This window comes from Simochromis diagramma, unplaced genomic scaffold (genome assembly GCF_900408965.1).
Source record: "Simochromis diagramma unplaced genomic scaffold, fSimDia1.1 OVJJ01000734.1, whole genome shotgun sequence".
Taxonomy (NCBI): Eukaryota; Metazoa; Chordata; class Actinopteri; order Cichliformes; family Cichlidae; genus Simochromis; species Simochromis diagramma.
The window spans coordinates 225407-245715 of record NW_024387513.1 but is presented as its reverse complement, the minus strand read 5'-3'; the positions used below and the strand labels follow the sequence as shown (position 1 = coordinate 245715).

The window sequence follows — 20309 nt, the reverse complement described above, 5'->3', positions numbered from 1 at the left end:
AGGTAAACCAGGAATTATCAGCCTTTATACTGAACTGACTCCTCTGAAGAAAGCAAGCAGTGAGAGCATCACGGAGTACATCATACGCGCAGAGACATTTATTACAGCCCTGAGAAATGCTGGAGAGACACTTAGTGATGGTCTGCTTGTAGCGATGGTGTTAAAAAGTTTACCAGAAGCATTTAAACCTTTTTCTGTTCACATTACGCAAAGTGAATCAGAAATCAAGTTTGCGGAATTTAAAACAAAACTCCGCAGCTATGAGGACACTGAGAAAATGCGCTTAGTGGAACAAGAGGATAACATCATGAAGGCGAGAGTGCAACCCAGCGCGAGACCAGCAGCAGCTGCTAATGACCACAGGAGAGACATGTCAGACATAGTCTGTTTTAAGTGTGGCCAGCGGGGACACAAGGCCAGAGCATGCCGCTACAAACAGTGGTGCGGTCACTGTAGAAGCAACACCCATCGAGAGTCGACTTGCAGGAGACGACAACGGAATGATGAAGCGCGCACAGCCTAGGAGGAGGGCGGCAACGCAGAGAGCGACGACACCTATGTCTTCCGGATGAGCGATGACTACGAGGAACCTCAACAGCGACAGGACATCAGGACCAAAGGCCTGATGGTGGATACTGGCGCAATATCACACATCCTGAATGATAAAACAGCGTTCAAGAAATTTAATGACGACTTCCAGCCGGGAACACATTGTGTGGAATTAGCTGATGGCACCAGGTGTAAAGGAGTGGCTGAAGGCAGAGGAGATGCAGAGGTGTGCTTGATTGACAGCAGAGGGAGACAGTGTAAAACAACACTGAAAGACGCTCTATGCATTCCCTCATTTCCACAGAATATCTTCTCTGTGAGAGTGGCCACCACGAATGGAGCCACTACCATCTTTAAGAAAGGAAGGAACGTCCTTCAACACAGAGACGGTACAAAGTTCTACATCCATGAGCACAACAGACTTTATTACCTTGAGACTGTAAGTGAGTATGATGATAAGTGTAATAATTGTTTTGATGTGCAGACATGGCACGAAATTTTGGGACATTGCAATCATAGTGACATTCTGAAGTTACAAAATGTGGTTGAAGGTATGAAAATCAAAGGGAAAACTGACAACCAAAGTTTGAACTGTGAGGTGTGTATTCAGGGAAAATTTGTCCAGACTAGGAATAGAAACCCTGACAGAAGAGCTGAGAAACCTCTCGAGCTGGTACATACGGATCTAGCAGGGCAGATAGATCCAGAATCACGAGATGGACACAGATATGCATTATTGTTTACCGATGACTTTTCCGGCGCAGTATTTGTATATTTTCTCAAAAACAAAAGTGAAACAATGCAAGCAACTGAAATCTTTTTGGCCGATACAGCCCCACACGGGAAGGTAAAGTGTATCAGGTCAGACAACGGCACAGAGTTCATGGCAAAGAGTTACCAGGTATTGTTAAACAAACATGGAATAAGACATGAAACTTCAGCCCCATATTCCCCTCACCAGAGTGGTACAGCAGAACGTGGCTGGAGAACACTTTTTGATATGGGAAGGTGCGTGCTTATTGAGAGTGCCATACCAAAAGAATTATGGACGTATGCAGTTCAAACAGCGGCTATTGTGAGAAACAGGTGCTTTAACAACCGGACAGGGCAGACACCTTACTTTTTGCTGACTGGGCGGAAGCCCAATCTATCCAGAATGCGAAAGTTTGGGTGTGAGTGTTATGCTTACAAGCAAGACAAGGGTAAGCTGGATTCTAGGTGTACAAAAGGGATTTTTGTAGGCTACGACAAAAACAGTCCAGCATACAAGGTTTATTTCCCAGACAGCGCTAAAGTGCAAAAGTTTAGGCTGGTTAAGTTTGTAACCAAACACAATGAGGAAAAGCAAACACAAACTGATACGACATCTGAGGATGAGGACATACAGGTGAGGGAGAGACCAAACATGGACAGGGAAAGCCCCAGTACCAGTTCACAGGAACCAGATACTGACAACCAACCAGAAGTGAACAGTCAGATGCCACTTAGTGATGAGACTGAAAACTCCAGAAGGTATCCTTCTAGAACAAGAAAGAAACCAGATTATCTAAATGATTATGAGTCAGGAGAAGACATTGATGATCAAGTGCTGACTAACATAGACTACTGTTACAGACTGATAAGTAACTCACCCGTGACATTCAGTGAAGCTGTAAAGTCACCCAACTCTAAAGAGTGGAAAGCAGCTATGGATGAGAAAATGCAATCCTTAAAAGAGAACAACACCTTTACCCTAACAAGCCTACCTGAGGGAAAGAAAGCAGTGGGGGGTAGATGGGTATATGTGAAGAAAAACAGTGGTGATGGATCAGAAAAATATAAAGCACGGTACGTAGCTAAAGGTTACAACCACTGTTTTGGGATAGACTATGATGAAACTTTTTCTCTGACTGCTAACCTGACAAGCATAAGAGTATTGATGCAGTGTGCAATACAAGAAATCAAGTATCATTTTGTGAGATCAACAGTTAATGCTGGAAATTTGATATTGGAATATTGTTCGACAGGTCTGATGGTGGCCGATGTTATGACAAAGCCAGCAACAACGGGGAAGTTATTGAAGTTTGAGAAATATATGTTTGGAGTGTAAACAAATAGTAAAGAAAAACTGTTTCTTTTGGAATGCATGTAAAGCTGACAACGTGAGTGCAAGTGGGGGTGTTGAGCTAGTTAATAGGTATGCCCTCATTGTCAGCTGTTGTGATTTTATTTTGAAAGGATGCTTCCTGTTATGCTGCAGAGTGCACGCGAGAGTTCAATAAACAAAGTCACCTTTTGGTGTGATGTTCCGGTGAAAGCCGATGCCCCACGTGTGATTATTCTTCCGTCTAGACAATATAAGTATCTTCAATATTCATGCAGATTCTGCTGGAAGACCCGTCTCTGCTAACATTATTCACAGCCAGACTTTTATTTTGTTAGTCCATTCAGATGTAATCAGCTGCTTCCTGCCGCTTACTGGATGCTGATTAAGTGTTTCTTGAATCCTGCAAGCAGTAAATACAACAGGTCAGAGGTCGGACAGGAAGTAGCTGTCAGCAGTGAGGTGTTTGATTTCCTCGGGTTTGTGTTTGGGCGTCTTCACATAAAGTTTTGATTCAAACACACAAAACGTAAAACTTTATTTAAAGCACAGCTCAGACAGTTTGATCCCCGTCTGTATCAGCCCCTAGGCATGCTGGGAAATTCAAATTGTAATAAACTGTTTTTGTTTATGTTTTTTTTTAAAAAAAGAGAGAGACTGGAGGCAAAGCCAGAGCTAAGACTAAGACCCGCTCATCCCGTGCCGGGCTTCAGTTCCCCGTGGGTCGTGTCCACAGACTGCTGCGCAAAGGCAACTATGCGGAGCGTGTGGGAGCCGGCGCCCCCGTTTACCTGGCGGCTGTGCTCGAGTACCTGACCGCTGAGATCCTGGAGCTGGCTGGCAACGCAGCCCGCGACAACAAGAAGACTCGTATCATCCCACGTCACCTGCAGCTGGCTGTGCGCAACGACGAGGAGCTCAACAAGCTCCTGGGGGGAGTCACCATCGCTCAGGGTGGTGTGCTGCCCAACATCCAGGCTGTGCTGCTGCCCAAGAAGACCGAGAAGCCCGCCAAGGCCAAGTAAACGCAAAGCGCTCGGCTTCACCAAAAACAAAGGCTCTTTTAAGAGCCACACACTTCTCTCTAAGCAAACATTCTTCTTGATGTTAATGTGTTTTTAGCAAGTTGTGTACTGGGAAATGTAGATTATGCATATTGATTTATTTTGAAATGTGCGTTCATTCATGTCATCTTACATAGTCACGGACTGAAATCCACCTTCAAAAAAATACTGTGAGTGCTTAAGCAGAGTGTTTGTTTTATTCACAAGACCAAAATAGAGGGTCTTAATATAAAGTCAAAATAAAACCAAAGCAAAATGCTCTGAGTCTCCTGCTGTGTGGTTAAGGTTCAGTATCACTTAAGCTGCCAAAATGAGTGGACGCGGAAAAACCGGAGGAGTAGTTGGTTATGTAATCATGCCCCCGTATGCCCCATTATCGTTTGCTTCAAACTTCAGCAGTCTATGGGTGAGACTTAAGTACATCGGAAACGGGGACCCCCCGACCCGTGATTATGTTGCTGAAGAGCTGTTATTGCAAACATCATAGCTGAATGTGCAGGACATATACTCTTTCATTGCTCTGCCCAGTAAACGGGATTTTGAGCTGTGTTTCACCCAAGAGGCGCCTTTACGTCGCTTCTTAGAGATCTCTCTTTCCAACGCATCGCATCCGAAATGGAAAGATTGGCAAGTGGAGTCTTCTGTCCAGGTCGAGGTAGTGACTCTTGTTGTTAAATTCTGGACTGGAAGGATTCCAGACCAAGATATCGAACTATATCTTAAAAGGTACTACGAGATTCTTCAACCCCCAGTCAAGCTAGTGGATAAATTCGGATTCTGGTATGTCCGAAAATAGAAAGTTCGGATGCGTAGAGATGAAGCTGGACATATAATCTCCATCCCTAATTCCATCTCGTTGGGCCCCTATAATGGCAGGATTATTTATCCTGGCCAAACGGTGAGGTGCTTCATCTGCCAAGGTCCAGACCACCAGGCGAGAGAATGCCCCACTATGTTGGAAATGTGGTGAGTTGGGCCACAAGGCTAAAATTTGCCAAAACGAAAGTGAGTGCTCCCTCTGTGGTGCGAAAGGGCACACTTTCTTTAAATGCCCCAAGTCCTTCGTGAATATACTTAAATCTTCCCAACAACCTCGACTTTCTGACACCATGGATTTCTCTTCCTTGGAGGATCCTTCTCAAGTTATGGATCCCCCCGTGAATGACCAGGTGAGAGAGCCCCCTCCCTCCCCCCCCCCCTTCCTCCGACAGCTGCCTCACTGTCACTCCCAGTTTCGCTTGGATTGGACAATCCACAAGTGGATGATCAGGATAACCAGTCTAGCCCTGTTCAAAATGAGTTACCATCTCCACTGTCTCAGTCAAGTAAAAAAAGTGACGAGAGTGATGAAGAGCTAGATGGTAACCTAATCATAGAGACATCGGATGGTGAGAATAAAAGCGATAGTGACGACGAAGAAATCGACAGCGAGCAGACACCTGATGACGACGAGCGAGGACCATGGATCCTTCCCTCTCACAGAGGCGGCATCTCTGGCTCTTGCTTCGCTGCCCGGGGAAACGAAAGTAAAACGGAAGACCTTCTTTAGTGGAAGTCACCCGGCCCTCGACGAGCTCGTCAACGAGGATACGAGAGGAAGCAGAAAAAGGAGCGTTTCTGCTTCTAGCTCTGGAAGAGATAAGCGGAAGGATAATAGTTGGTCTGGTAATATTGGTAATATTTCTGAGATGGTCTCCTCCTTTAGTCAACCTATGAGTAACATCAAAATAATAACATTTAATGTCAGAGGTCTCCAATCAGATAAGAGCAGGAAAAGGAAGGTTGATTTCTTAAAAAGACTTGATTATGATATTTTGTGCCTTCAAGAGATGAGATCAAAAGACACACGTAGATGTATGTGAATTAAATAAAATGTGGAACACTGCCCATTCAATAATATCGATAGGGGAAGACAGCTCTGATGGAGTGGGTATTTTCTTTAAAAAAGATGCGGTGAATATAATCACAAGAAGAGAGATAATACCGGGACGACTCCTCCTTGTTGATTGCTGTTATTACGGGCAAAGGTTGCGTATTATTAATGTTTATAATGCACCCGAACGAACGAAAAAGATACAATCATTGAAAAAACTGAAATATTTATTAGAGATTGGTTTTAATATAATTCTGTGTGGAGATTTTAACATCGTTACTGAAGCAACTGACAGAATATCCAAGGTTGAATTTAGAGAATTGCGAGAAAGCAAATTGTTGGTTAAAGTTTGTAAGGAAGCAGCACTTCCTGATTTATACAGGCACTTGCATCCACATACCGTCCATTACACTATATTCGATTCATTAACTAAAACAAGGATTGATAGATTCTACATATCACATAATGTTCAAGGTCTGAAATATGACACTCTTTTAACAGACTTCTCTGATCATATGGTGGTTATGGCAACAGTATCGTGTTGCCCCCATGAATTTTTGAACTATTGGAAATTGAATACATCCTTGTTAGCAGACGAGTTGCTTGTGTCCGAAGTTAAATCTGAAATTAAGAAAATATTACATCTTAAGATTTTTACTACTTCTTTCTCGGAACTTTGGGAGCTCCTTAAACTATGTGTCATTTTTTTTAATTTAAAGCGAGAGAATTAAATCATGCAAAGAATGTGAAATATAATGAAGATGTGATATATATATTTAAGAAATAAGAAGGAGAAAGAAGAGGAGGAGGAAAATCAAATGATGTCTCTTAAAGAGGACATTGATCGAGTCAATAGAGAAGTTTTATTTAATATGTTGAGACGTACTGACTTTCATGGGAATAGCGATTATATGATAATCAAAAGAAATGTCGAAATGATTTTATTGTCTCAATTAAGGATAAACATGGAAAGTCTGTTTTTAAAGAAGAGGGGAAAAGACAAGTAATTAGAGACTATTGTTCGGAGATGTTTTCATCCATAGCTACAAACAGCGACGCTATTAACAATTTTTTGAGTGAGGTTGAACCATTAGATTCTGTCATTTATGAAACTTTGATTGGAAAAATTAAAAGAGAGGAAGTGGAGTCAGTAATTAACCAACTTAGTACCGATAAAACACCTGGTCTGGATGGACTCCCCTCTGAATTTTACAAAATTGTGAGTAAAGAACTGTCTGAATTATTAACTCAGTATTTTAATGAAGGAATAGAAAGAGAAACAATGGGTAAATCGTTTTATGAAGGAGTTATGTGTTTATTATATAAGAAAGGTGATAGAAAAGACATTAACAATTATAGGCAACTGACAATAATGAATGTAGATTATAAAATTTTTGCTAAAATAATTATGTCCAGACTAGAGGGTGTATTAGATATTATCATTGAAAAAGAACAAACATGCGCAATTAAGGGACGACTGATGTGGGATAATTTAAGTATGTTAAGAGAAATTATTTATAATGGAAAGGATTCAGAACTCTGCATCCTAGGCTTAGATCAAAGGAGGGCTTTTGATTCTGTTTCCCACTCTTATTTATGGAAAGTAATGAAAGCTTATAATTTCCCGGACCAATTTATTTCTATTATTCAATTGAGTGCTGCGTTATATGTCCTTGCAATTAACCCCTTATTGAAAATGATAAATGATGATAAACGGATTAAGGGATACGTCCTTGACAAATCCCATAAAATCGCAGCTTTGGCGTATGCAGATGACCTGACGGTGATAATCAGAAACCAAAACGAACTGTCTTCAGTTATGGAGATATTACACCACTACGAACAGGCATTAGGTGCCAAGCTGAACCAAGACAAAACTGAAGGGGTGTGGCTTGGACATCAGACCAGACAACCTAAAATGATGATCTCTCTATGTAGTGAGATTAAAATTTTGGGTATATGGATTGATAATACTGACTCTAGTTTACTAAATTGGAATAAGAAAGAAAATGAAATCAAAATGGAAATTATGAAATGGGAAAATAAAGATACAAATTATAAAACACGTATTAACATTGTAATAACACACACAATTTCAAAACTTCTTTTCCTTGCTGCAATACTTCCTCCTCCGAGAACAACCGTAATGAAAATAAGTAAGATGTGCATTAAATTTATCTGGGGATCCAATCGAGAAGTGACTAAGAGAAAATTTATGTACAAGAGTAGGAAGCACGGGGGTTTGGGAGCCCCAGATTTAGAGATTGTCTTGCGAATCCCTTTTATTAAAATTACTCAAAGCGCAATTTCTCGGGGTGCCCCGTGGGTTCGAGGGAAAGAGGAATTGTGGCAAAAGAAAAGAGGCAGGGCCAGAGCGGGTGTTCCATGCCAACCCGTTCTCACTCCCAAAGCGTAACATTTTACGCTAGGTGACAAATCGTCACCATATTACGTTTTCGGCTACCCACCACGTTCCTAAATGACGACCTCGGAAAAAGAGGAAATATGAGAACCGTCTGGACTGAACCTACACATGTTCGCTCTTTTTCTTCAAATCGCTTAGAAACACGCTATTTAACATCATTAAAGTCCTGGTTAAGGTCAGGAATAAGGTTATGGTCAGGGCTAGGGATAAGGTTAGGTTTAGGGCTGGAATACAGGGCTGGAACGTCTACTACCGCGGGAGCGTCATTGCACTGGATTCCAGCCATAACCCGCCGCGTACCATAAGAACGCCGAAGGTCTCCTTTCGCGTTCCTCAGGAACGCCGCGGGACGTGACAAAACGTCGACATGTTACGCCTCGGGAGTGAGAACGCTCTGTCCATGCCACAGACTTATGTTTGGTGACTTATCAAGTCAATGGGAACAATATAGTTTAAATATTCTCCAAGATAATACGAAAAATATCTATAAAAAAATTAATGAAACCAAAAATGAAGGTGTAATTCAATATAAGTATGCAAATAAAGATGAAAATCTGTCAATAGTTAAAAATATACAAGACAAATTATTATCTGAAAGCATGAGAGACGTGGTATGGCTCATCTCGCTCGGGCGCCTCCCTGTGAGAGCGGTGGTACAGTGGAGTTGTTTTGTTACCACCATGAAATGTCCTATGACAGACTGTGATGAAGATGAGACCCTAGAACATCTTCTATTGGATTGTTATAGGACAACTGAGATCAGGCAGAAGATTACAGAGATTGGCTATGATGTGGATGTTAATATTAAAGCAGTTAAATATGGTTTGTTTAAAGAAAAAATGGGTGAAGACAAAAGGAGACTCTTTTGGTTAGTAATGTGTGTAATAAACACACATATTTGGGAAACCCGTACCAAAGGAGTGTTAGAACAAAAGATGATAAGTAGTGATGTGGTGAGTAAACATATCATTACAGATCTGCGGAGAAGACGAACAATGGACCTGAAACTTGGGAAAGTTTTCTCCTGGAACGTATTGAAACTGTAAGTTTTAAAAGTGGTTTGTGGACTCAGATGCTCGATTGTCCTCCTTGTTCTCCTTTTTCATTAATGAGTGGTGTGTGATCACGGTTTTGTATATGTAATTGTAAGTGTATGTACATTTTATATGTAAGTTTGTTTACTTTAAATAAAGAATTAAAAAAAGAAAAAAAAAGAAAACGTAATATGTTGACGATTTGTCACCTAGCATAAAATGGTACGCTTTGGGAGTGAGAATGTGTTGCAGCACCCGGCTTTCTTTAGACCGCGAAGGCCGGGTCCCGCTGTTTCCGGGCCGGCCAATAATAATGGTGACATTTAACGTATTTTAGCCGATAAATAAAAACTGTAAAATGTATTTATCACCCCCAACAGTCCTTTTGAATGTCTCCCTAATTCTGAGGTCTCAAGGTTGGCAAGTATGGCCACAACACCTCACTTTTTTGCCACATGTATCGCAAACCACCACGGCCGTGTCCAAATTCATGGGCTGCATCCTCCTTAGGACCCGGCCTTCGCGGTCTACGTGGGCCGGGTCCTCAGAAGGTCGGGTAGGCCGGAAGTAAACGGCCGTGAAATTGGACGGTGTAGCCTTCTGATTAGCGTCACTGCTGTCTCGGTGGAGTTTAATAAACTCAGCCGTCTGCTCCTTGCTATCTAAAATATAACAGGACACTGGCGTAAATTCTCGACTGTCTCATACTTCTGTTTAATCAGTTGTCTGTTTGACGTTTAGTCAGCTGTGTAAAAACCAAGGAGGAACCCAGTCGGGGATTAATAACATTTTATTTTATCTAATCTAATCTAATAACTTTAATCTCAGCCAAACCGATTTACTCACGAACAAACAAAACACTGAAAAAAGCCCAACAATAACATTTTTAGGTTGTCTAAGTGACTTATGTATAACGTTTAACCCGAGCAGCGAACGTCTGCTGTTTGTGGAGGTAAAATACGTCCGCACATGACTCCAACTACGCTCAACCATTGTTGTGAGTGCGCACGCCAGCGGCTGCAAGACATTTATACAGCCGCATTTTGCACATAACTATGAAAGGAAGTAGTTCTTTTGAATGTAGACAATCCGAATGTTATAGTTTCTTTCCACTGTGTTCCTGTTAGGCCATGATGGTTTTTTTAGCGACCTTTTCTGGTATTATTGGAGACTTACTTATGACGGATAGTCCTCCCCAAGCTGCTATCAGGGCAGGAAATTTTCACCCCTACGCGTCCAAAAGGCAAATGAATCGCGCATGAGCAAAGCCGCTGCTCCCGCACTGACTAACGCAGCAGTTCTTTTAGTTTTATGCTGTTTTGTGGATCACAAGGTTTAAAACTATGTTTAAACACCCACTCTCACACACAAAGTAACGCCACCAAAGTGCCGATTTCGGGTTACCTTTGCCGGTCTAGGCCCGGATAAGGTTTGGAATTGTGACATTAGAAAGGAATTTAAGTTGTAGTTCTAAACTACATTTAGGACGTCTTTTACTCTATGTACTTCCACGATGTTATTTCTCTCTCCAACAACGTAGTTTACAATTACATTAGCATGATCAATTATGAAAATTAGGCCGTGATGTTTTTTTTAGCGACTTTTCGGACAGCCAATAGCGATTTTCCTTACTGAGGAGTTGGCAACACTGCAACCTGTAGATGATCACTAGCTGGAACCCTCATCCTCTCACCCGGGCCACTAACCCCTCCTGTGCCAATAAGTACAGTTATAGTTCATGATTCATTCACAACCGTTCTTCACAGAAACACCTTATGAACTTTGTCTCCTCTCATTGCAGGTTATTCAGAAACTTCTGGTTTCGTTCCCTGGCCTGAAAACTCCCCTTTCCCTCACCTCACAGAATCCCTGTGTCCATAGTTATTCGAGTGCCTTATGTTATTTTTTACAGTTCATGTTTTCTACTTGCTTTCAAGTAAATCACACATCTCTCACAGGTCACGTCACACCATGATTCACAGTTGACGGTCAAGCCATCGCTATTACACTCTTTTGTAAATAAAGTCTTGTAAATCCCATTCACCAGTGCCTCCGTGTGTGATCTGCCCCCCCCCTTCTCTAAGGAACTGGGCGGGGGGGGGGGGGGGGGGGGGGGGGGGGGGGGGGTTGTCTCTGCACTACTTATGGTACGATAAGGTACAAAAACATATTTAAACACAAGAGTCACCATAAGTGCATGCTTTGTTGTGTAGTGTCATCATGTTTTTGTGAGAGTTTGCCCTTTTTGTAGGGTGGCTACAGTCCGGCTTTCCTCTACAACCGACTCAGATGAAATTCTCTTCATGTGCACCAGTGACTGTAAAAAAACGTAGATGACCTAATAGCTCCCAAAGAATGAAGCCAGTCTATATCGCCACCCGGTGTCTCGCTGCAGCATAGGTTAAACACCCGCCTTCTTCATGATAGCAGATGGGACTGGAGCCAGACTAAAATAAAGAAATTCTCCTCAGATAAATTTTCCTAAAGATTTTTTCATTCATTATCAGCAGTTCTCATGATGCATATTTGTCCTCAAGGGCTCTCCTTTATCACATGTTTGATTCTAATTACTAGCATAATGCTGTTAAATTGGGCTGTGACGTCAGCTTTAACTGGCAGCTGCAGTCACAGAAAAACTTGAGCCTCTCTGTTTGGGAACAGCAGATAGAGCGGGGACGCTGAGAGGAGGTCCAGTGTTTATGTTACAAAACCACGACCGACTGTTTCAACCTGACAGCCTGAGGTGTTCTTCAGTAAACTGGGCTGAATATGTGCAAACAGCAGCATGTTTTCTGTCTCTTGCCACAACTGTATTTACATGCTGAAACCGATTACAGCCATTTGGCAGCTTAAGTTCAAAGTTATGTTTAATGTTTTCACTGATCAATAATTTTAGAACTGACTCTGTGTTTGTTTGTTTATTTATTTATTTATTTTACTGAGTTTTTATTAAATACTAAAGTAAAAAAAAAAACAGTCTATGAGCAATACCTCATTAAGAATCATTCAAAGCTACATGTGCAGTACTCCATACAGCTTACATCCTTAGAGAGTAACCACTTCAAGCATTAACCCTTTGAGGTTCACACCAAGAAAACTGCAATTTAAGAAATAATTCTTTGCATTGTTTATTCCTTTAGAACAACAGCAACAAAGTTTAGATATTTTTTTTAACCAACTCTATAGTTTTTTAAACATAGTCCTCTACCAAACAGTAGAGATTTTCATTCATGGCAAAACTCAGAATACAAAAAATATTTTTTTTAAAGTTTAATAAAACTTATAAACTTCTGCAACTTCGCAGCAGAGTAAACTGAACAGATAAAAGAGAGTTGTAGTGCTACAGAACCCACTGCCACTGAGATTTAGAGGCGTTAGATTTCCTTTATTTCTGGTGATATGCAACAAAGCACTGCTGGTGGGCATTCTTCACAGAAACACTTTGCACTTCTGACAATTTCACCTTGACACTCCCTTTGGACAGAGGTTACACCAGCCTCGGTTGTCAGAGTGAAGTGGCAGGTGTCCCAAGTTGTCATAACACACATCTTGTTGTGGATGTGAAGGTCTTAGGGTGAAATGTTTCTGCTGAGGCAACATTTGAGGTGGAGAAGAAGATGATGGTCGACCAACCTTTGATGGAAACTGCTAGACAAAACCTTTTGAGAGGGAGCGGTTTCACATTCAGTAGGGCACAGTCCCTCTTGTGAACAAGCCAGGCATTTGAGATGCCAAACAGCGGAAAATACCATCGCCTTGATTTTGCTGGAGTCCTGTACATTATTCCTGCAGAGAAGCTTGTAGTAGACTCCAGCCACCACTTGCCATTACTTATTAGGGTGTGACCCTAACCCTAGATATGAAGCAAGGTGGGAGGGATATTCCTGCTGAGGTCAGCTGTTCAGTGTAAGTGATGTCCTGCTTTAATTTAGAGATTGCCGAACTGCTGCTTTGCCTGGGTGGATTTCTGGCTGCTGGGCCGAGGTCCTTATACACCGGTGGCTATTTTCATTTGTTTTAAAATCGGTTTAACTTGACAGGAGCTGAAGGCTAAGATGGAGTGGATGACCTGCTCCACCTCCTGACCTATAGTCACCTCAGTAGTGTTGCTAGCAGAAGTTGAAGTAAATTATGTAGAAATATTCAAATTCATTCATATTCTTTTCTACTCACAAAAAGCGTGAATTCAGTCTCCTTGAAATTAAGGGACAATTTATTGATATCAAACCACATCTTCAAAATTTCCAGTTCATTTTCAATTGTATACAAGAGATCCTTTACATTACCTTTATGTTACCTCCAGTAACGCTGTGGGAACCTTGGAGTCATTTTTGACCAGGACATGTCCTTGAACGCACATATTAAACAAATGTGTAAGACTGCGTTCTTCCATTTGCGCAACATCTCTAAAGTTAGAAATATCCTGTCTCAGAGTGACACTGAAAAACTAGTTCATGCATTTATTACTTCCAGGCTGGACGACTGTAATTCATTATTATCAGGATGTCCAAAAAACTCGCTGAAAAGCCTTCAGTTAATCCAAAATGCTGCAGCAAGAGTGCCGACAGGGACTAGAAAGAGAGAGCATATTTCTCCTGTTTTGGCTTCCCTTCATTGGCTTCCTGTTAAATCCAGAATTGAATTCAAAATCCTGCTCCTCACATACAAGGTCTTAAATAATCAGGCCCCATCTTATCTTAATGACCTTGTAGTATCATATCACCCTATTAGAGCACTTTGCTCTCGCTCTGCAGGCCTACTTGTTGTTCCTAGAGTATTTAAAAGTAGAATGGGAGGCAGAGCCTTCAGTTTTCAGGCCCCTCTTCTGTGGAACCAGCTTCCAGTTTGGATTCGGGAGACAGACACTATCTCTACTTTCAAGATTAGGCTTAAAACTTTCCTCTTTGTTAAAGCATATAGTTAGGGCTGGACCAGGTGACCCTGAATCCTCCCTTAGTTATGCTGCAATAGACATAGGCTGCCGGGGATTCCCATGATGCATTGAGTTTTTCCTTTCCAGTCACCTTTCTCACTCACTATGTGTTAATAGACCTCTCTGCATCGAATCATATCTGTTATTAACCTCTGTCTCTCTTCCACAGCATGTCTTTATCCTGTCTTCCTTCTCTCACCCCAACCGGTCACAGCAGATGGCCCCGCCCCTCCCTGAGCCTGGTTCTGCTGGAGGTTTCTTCCTGTTAAAAGGGAGTTTTTCCTTCCCACTGTCGCCAAAGTGCTTGCTCATAGGCAGAGGTGGGTAGTAACGAGTTACATTTACTCCGTTACATTTACTTGAGTAAGTTTTTAAAAAAAATGTATTTTTAAAGTACCTTTTTTGAACGATACTTTTTACTTTTAATTGAGTACATTTATGAAGAAGAAACGGTACTTTTACTCCGCTACATTTGCAAAATTCGACTCGTTACTTTAAAAAAAAAAAATAGTTTAACACATTAGATAACATGCCGCCAGTGGAGTTTCCGGTAACTTTTTAGAAGAACCTTGAGAGCAAACTGCTGCTGAAGCTTAACCATCACTTAACTGAGTGAAGAAAGGGCACATTTTTGTTAAATATGCAGAAATAGATGCACACCCATACAACTTATGGTAAACTGAGCTGCCTTGTATGAACATATGTTGAAGATGCCTCGTTCTAATGTTTTCTCTGAGGCTGCTGTGCCATTTGGAGCAAAAATGAATATAAAGTTTACAGCATATCTTGTCACTGGAAATTGTTTGCACTTTTTATATATTTATATTATTTACTAGGTATTGGTGAAAAAAGCTTTATGTTGTGAAAAACTGAAATCTGGAAATTAGAATTGTTGTGCCTTATTTTGTTGATGTTTTTACATATATTCCTTTTGAAAATGGTAATATTTGTATATTTATTTATTTTTGTTTGTCTGATAAAATTTATTTAAAAAATAAATCGGACATTTCAAACAGTTACTCACTACTTGAGTAGTCTTTTCGGCAAGTACTTTTTTACTCTTACTTGAATAACTTTTTTGACATCTACTTTTCACTTTTACTTGAGTAATAATATTTTAAAGTAATGCTACTCTTACTTGAGTACAATTTTTGGATAATTGACCCACTTCTGCTCATAGTGGGTCATATGATTGTTGGGTTTTTCTCTGTACCTATGAAGCGCCTTGAGGCGACTTTTGTTGTGATTTGGAGCTATATAAATAAAATTGAAATTGAATTAATTTGCACACTTTAATGAAGTTGAATTTTTAAAAAAAACCAAAGGCAAAGCTGGAGTTAAGGCTAAGACCCACTCATCACATGCAGGGCTTCAGTTCACCGTGGGAAAAAAATAAATAAATAAGATAAGCGTTCACAAAACTAATCTAACTGTCATCTATGAATCTGATTCACGGGTCATATCTTTGTTCTCCCACAGAAAATGATCCTTATTACTGCCAACTCTTCCAGAGATGTCAAACTCGACAATATAGAGATCATTAAAATCTACCAGTCAAACACAACACTGTTGTAAAAAGAAAGATGAGAGACGGGCACTTGAGTTTGTGCAAATCAAAGTGGAATGAATGTGATTGGTTGAGCGGGTGTTCTTGCTGTGTGCTCTGTGTTATCCATCAGCATCAAAGAGACTCAGCAGCAGATTAAAATGAAACAGAACAGCATTTAAATATTATAATAAATCACCAAATGAATACTTTTGCCCTTTTGCCCATGTTCCCGTGGGCGCTCTCTCTCTCTCTATATATATATATATAAAAAAAAAAAAACACCCAGCACGCCCCTGTGGGCGGTCAATCCTTCAAGCTCGGGTCCTCTACCAGAGGCCTGGGAGCTTGAGGGTCTTGCACAGTATCTTAGCTGTTCCCAGGACTGCGCTCTTCTGGACAGAGATCTCCGATGTTATTCCCGGGATCTGCTGGAGCCAGTTGGTTGGTTAGCCACCACCATTTTGTCCGTCTGTATCTGGAAGTCCCACAGGATCTTAGCTCGGTAGTTCTCCACCACTCTTGGGGGCATCTCCCATTTTGACCTCGGGACTTCCAGGTTATACTCGGCACAGATGTTCCTGTACACTATATATATATATATATAAATATATATATATATATATATATATATATATATATATATATATATATATATATATATATATATATATATATATATATATATATAGAGGGGGTTCAGTCTAATATGTGTGCTCCAGTGAGACATTAGACTTCAGTAAAACCATGCAGTTACCTAATTATGCCCAGTGTTTAATCTCCACTGAGAGCTAAAACTCAGTTTTAAAGCTGTGTGTTGGTGAGCGTAAACTGTGACTATCACCATGTTACATGGGCGCTACAGAAACATGAAACAAGGCAGAATTGTTATTAAAATGATGGCATTGTTGTCCGAAGACAATACTGCTACTAACACATCCATATCTGCCACACAGAGCTCTACATGTACTGTTCATTTAGAACAAATGACTGTCAGCAAACGAGGACACAATCACACAGTTCACTGTCTTTGTTAGATGCGCGCCTGTTTCAGCAAAGTTCACAAACTCCCTCCAACACAACGTCCGGCCCACTGTGCGGCTCCACCAATGAGATCCGAGGGCCCACGCAGTGGTATTAGCATACAGCCTGTATAAAAAGCGCCGCTCTCGGTCAAACAGCTCATTCGTTACTGCAGAGTATCGAGGAGAGAAAATGCCTGAACCCGCCAAGTCAGCGCCCAAGAAGGGTTCCAAGAAAGCCGTGACCAAGACCGCCGGCAAGGGCGGCAAGAAGAAGAGAAAGACCAGGAAGGAGAGCTACGCCATCTACGTGTACAAGGTGCTGAAGCAGGTCCACCCCGACACCGGGATCTCTTCTAAAGCCATGAGCATCATGAACTCGTTTGTCAACGACATCTTCGAGCGTATCGCTGCCGAGGCATCTCGCCTGGCCCACTACAACAAGCGCTCCACCATCACTTCCAGGGAGATCCAGACCGCAGTGCGCCTGCTTCTCCCCGGTGAGCTGGCCAAGCACGCCGTGTCTGAGGGCACCAAGGCCGTCACAAAGTACACGAGCTCTAAGTAAGCTGACTGGATCTCACACGTCAACACAACGGCTCTTTTCAGAGCCACACACTAAACTGACGAGCAGTTCCAACTGTTAAACATGCAGCTCACTGTTACAACTATTATAATCGCGGATGTGCGCCTTTGTGTCACTGGGTGCTATCAATCCGCTGTACTGACCCTAGTCAACAGAAATGTGTTCCGGTTTTTATTTTGTAGTGACTTTGTCTTTCTACGAGCAGAATTAACGCGACTTTTTATTTAACACTTGGTTTTAGTTCAAAGCATACCTTTTTTTTTTTTTTTTTTTTTCTTCTGAAATGCAAAGTTGAGCAGTCATTAGATTAAAATGCTTTGGCACAAAACTAGCATCAACATGAATGTTAGTTTTGTGCCAAAGCATTTTAATTGTGTTTTTTCCTCACTTGTGGTGCCCCTGGATGGATGATACTGTTAGCATTTGCCTATGCCACAGGCAGGCCCTGCTGTGTCCTTCACATCCAGCTTTCCTAGCAATTCCCAGAGGAATTTCCATCAAAGCTTTCTTCAATCTAACTCCTAATTTGATGGCTCCATAGCCACCTTTTTTTATCTGCCTTTATATAATGCAACTATTGTAGTAAGTGCTGTGCATAAGATGGAGTTGTACAGGAGGTGGATAGGAATGATTTCCTGTGGTGTTCAGAGGGGATTTTTGGTCATCTCAGTCTCTCACTAAACACACGCCGGTGACTGGTCAGCACATGATGGTGTGGGTCAGGGGTATTGTTCAGGATTTGACTTATGCACAAAAAAACTGTGGTCACATATTTTTCAGTAGGTGGGATAACAGAATCCTCCAGAAAGAGGAGCAGAGATATACTGGGCATGAGACGAGCTTTATTAGTGCCAGAGCTGGGAAATGCACCGACATGGGCAGAGCAGGATAAAATAAATAACAAATAATAACAACAACCTTATTATATTACGATAATAATAAATAGAATAGATACAAGGATAAAATAATTTGACTAATAGCGAAAGAGTGATTAACAGTGAGATGGCTGTGTGTTTTTAGCAGGTATTGAGTATTACACATTGAGATACTCAGTGATCAGTTTGTGGGTGTGTGTATTCACGTGTTCATTCACTGCTGTTGTTGTAGAGTCAGTAACTGTAGAAGGAAACTGAGTCAATGCAGACTAAGATCAGAGCCAAAGTGTGGAAGCGAGCTGCTGTAAGGTCACTAATGAAGCTTCTGTACAACAATGTGAGTGAAACTGTGCTTTGGTTAGAAGTGAGCAGCTGTCACACAGGTCTCGCTGCTCCGTGGGCCTGCAGCAGCATCGGTGTGTTTGCTGGGAGCTCGCAGCGTCACTTTGTCCCACAGCTGCGCTCACCAGATGCTGCTTTTAACTCTGAGTGCGTGAACAAACATGTGTATCAGCAGGAAAAGGCTTTTTACGGAGCTCTGCTGCGGCTCCACTGGTTTTAGCAGAGAGAAGAGTCCAAGAAGCCGCCGAGCAGCGCTGAGCTCCGCACCGAGTCGCCGAGCTTTGGGAGCTCCACGAACCGAGAGCAGAGAGCACGAGAGCCCGACACGAGGCCTGCACGAGGAGACACAAGCCCGCTGTGGACTGTTCCACTGTCGACCTGCAGTGCTGCTCACACACTCACTTTGAGCTCTTTGATCCCGAGACACGAAACACAAAATGAAGCTTTGCAAGACACGCGAGAGCTGCGCGCGCTGCCTTCACTCTCCACGGTTCTCATGGTGCGTTTAAGTGCAGCGTGGCGCTTCCGACTTGCCATCACTGTACCGTGAATCTCGATCAGACGCGAAAGATGTCCGAGGAAGCTCCCGCACCTGCTGTCGTCCCGGCCAAGGTGGCGAAGAAGAAGAAGACAACGGCTTCCAAGCCCAAGAAGGTCGGCCCCAGCGTGGGCGAGCTGATTGTGAAAGCCGTGGCCGCTTCCAAGGAGCGCAGCGGCGTGTCCGCAGCCGCGCTCAAGAAGGCTCTGGCTGCCGGAGGCTACGATGTGGACAAGAACAAGGCCCGCGTCAAGACCGCCATCAAGAGCCTGGTGGCGAAGGGCACTCTGGTGCAGACCAAGGGCACCGGGGCCTCCGGATCCTTCAAGATGAACAAGAAGGTTACTGAGAGCAAAGCCAAGAAGCCCGCGAAGAAAGCCGCTCCTAAAGCCAAGAAGCCCGCCGCGACCAAAGCCAAGAAACCGGCAGCAGCTGCTAAGAAGTCGCCCAAGAAGGCGGCAGCAGCTAAGAAGCCCGCAGCCGCTAAGAAGTCGCCCAAGAAGGCCAAGAAGCCCGCAGCGGCGGCCAAGAAAGCGCCCAAAAGCCCCAAGAAAGCAGCAAAGAGCCCCAAGAAGGTGCTCAAGAAGGCTCCCGCACCAAAGAAATCCCCCGCCAAGAAGGCCGCCAAGCCCAAAGTCAAGAAGGCAGCCACAGCAGCCAAGAAGAAGTGAGCTGACACCGCTCTCACACTCAACAACGGCTCTTCTCAGAGCCACCACAGCAACACACAAGAGCTCCTTCCTCTCACTCACTCACCACTCTGTCATTCACAATAATGTCCATGTTATTAAAACACTTTTTTTTCCTCCATTGTCCTCATTACAATTACAACTTGGCTTACTATCATGGTGCACATTAGTGCTGTCTAATCAAGTCTACAACTACAAGAATACAAATATTAACTCAATATTTACAATCACACCTTTGTAATACAAGCATCACACCACTTTTACTGTGAAACATCATACAAGAAATAAACTTAAAAGTTAGCAACTACATTTTAAAATATTCTATTAAACAACACAATACATTCATAGATGCATGTTATTATTCACGTATGAAATATTGAGTTCTATTTTTTAAAAGCCTACACTGGCTGTTGTACTGGAAGTACACTGTATATTTTAATGATACCCAGCTAATATAATCCACTTGAAATGCTCTAATCTACAACCTTACCTGACGAAATCTAGTCCAGTTGAATTGATATTGTGTGATTTCAAGGACACATTTTATTCCAAGCTGAGCCCGTACTGCTATTTATTTTACCATGGAGCTCTGTAGCGTGAAGGATGAAGGGAATTAAATTATTTCAAAATATAGTCTTGAGTTTACTTCTTGACCTCAACGATTCGTTGGATATACCCGCTGAAGAAGAGTCCGGGGCTGCCCTGTGTCCCCCTCCACAGTAGTTTTCCACTAATTCTATTGTTCAGTCT

General features: G+C 42.2%; 3 protein-coding genes across 3 annotated transcripts; all 3 read left to right on the top strand.

Moving 5' to 3' along the window:
• Nucleotides 1-568: 568 nt before the first annotated feature.
• Nucleotides 569-3707, top strand: LOC120725832 (histone H2A-like). The gene is made up of 3 exons (XM_040018878.1): nucleotides 569-775; nucleotides 854-988; nucleotides 3283-3707. Exons 1-3 carry the CDS (start codon nucleotides 569-571, stop codon nucleotides 3655-3657), a joined length of 717 nt encoding a protein of 238 aa, XP_039874812.1. The 3' UTR covers nucleotides 3658-3707.
• Nucleotides 3708-16688: 12981 nt separating this feature from the next.
• Nucleotides 16689-17152, top strand: LOC120725817 (histone H2B 1/2-like). The gene has a single exon (XM_040018866.1). The coding sequence runs from the start codon at nucleotides 16723-16725 to the stop codon at nucleotides 17095-17097; it is 375 nt and encodes a 124-aa protein (XP_039874800.1). The 5' UTR covers nucleotides 16689-16722; the 3' UTR covers nucleotides 17098-17152.
• Nucleotides 17153-18852: 1700 nt separating this feature from the next.
• LOC120725812 (histone H1-like) lies at nucleotides 18853-19648 on the top strand. The gene has a single exon (XM_040018861.1). It carries the CDS (start codon nucleotides 18903-18905, stop codon nucleotides 19539-19541), a length of 639 nt encoding a protein of 212 aa, XP_039874795.1. The 5' UTR covers nucleotides 18853-18902; the 3' UTR covers nucleotides 19542-19648.
• The last annotated feature ends 661 nt before the right edge of the window (nucleotides 19649-20309 follow it).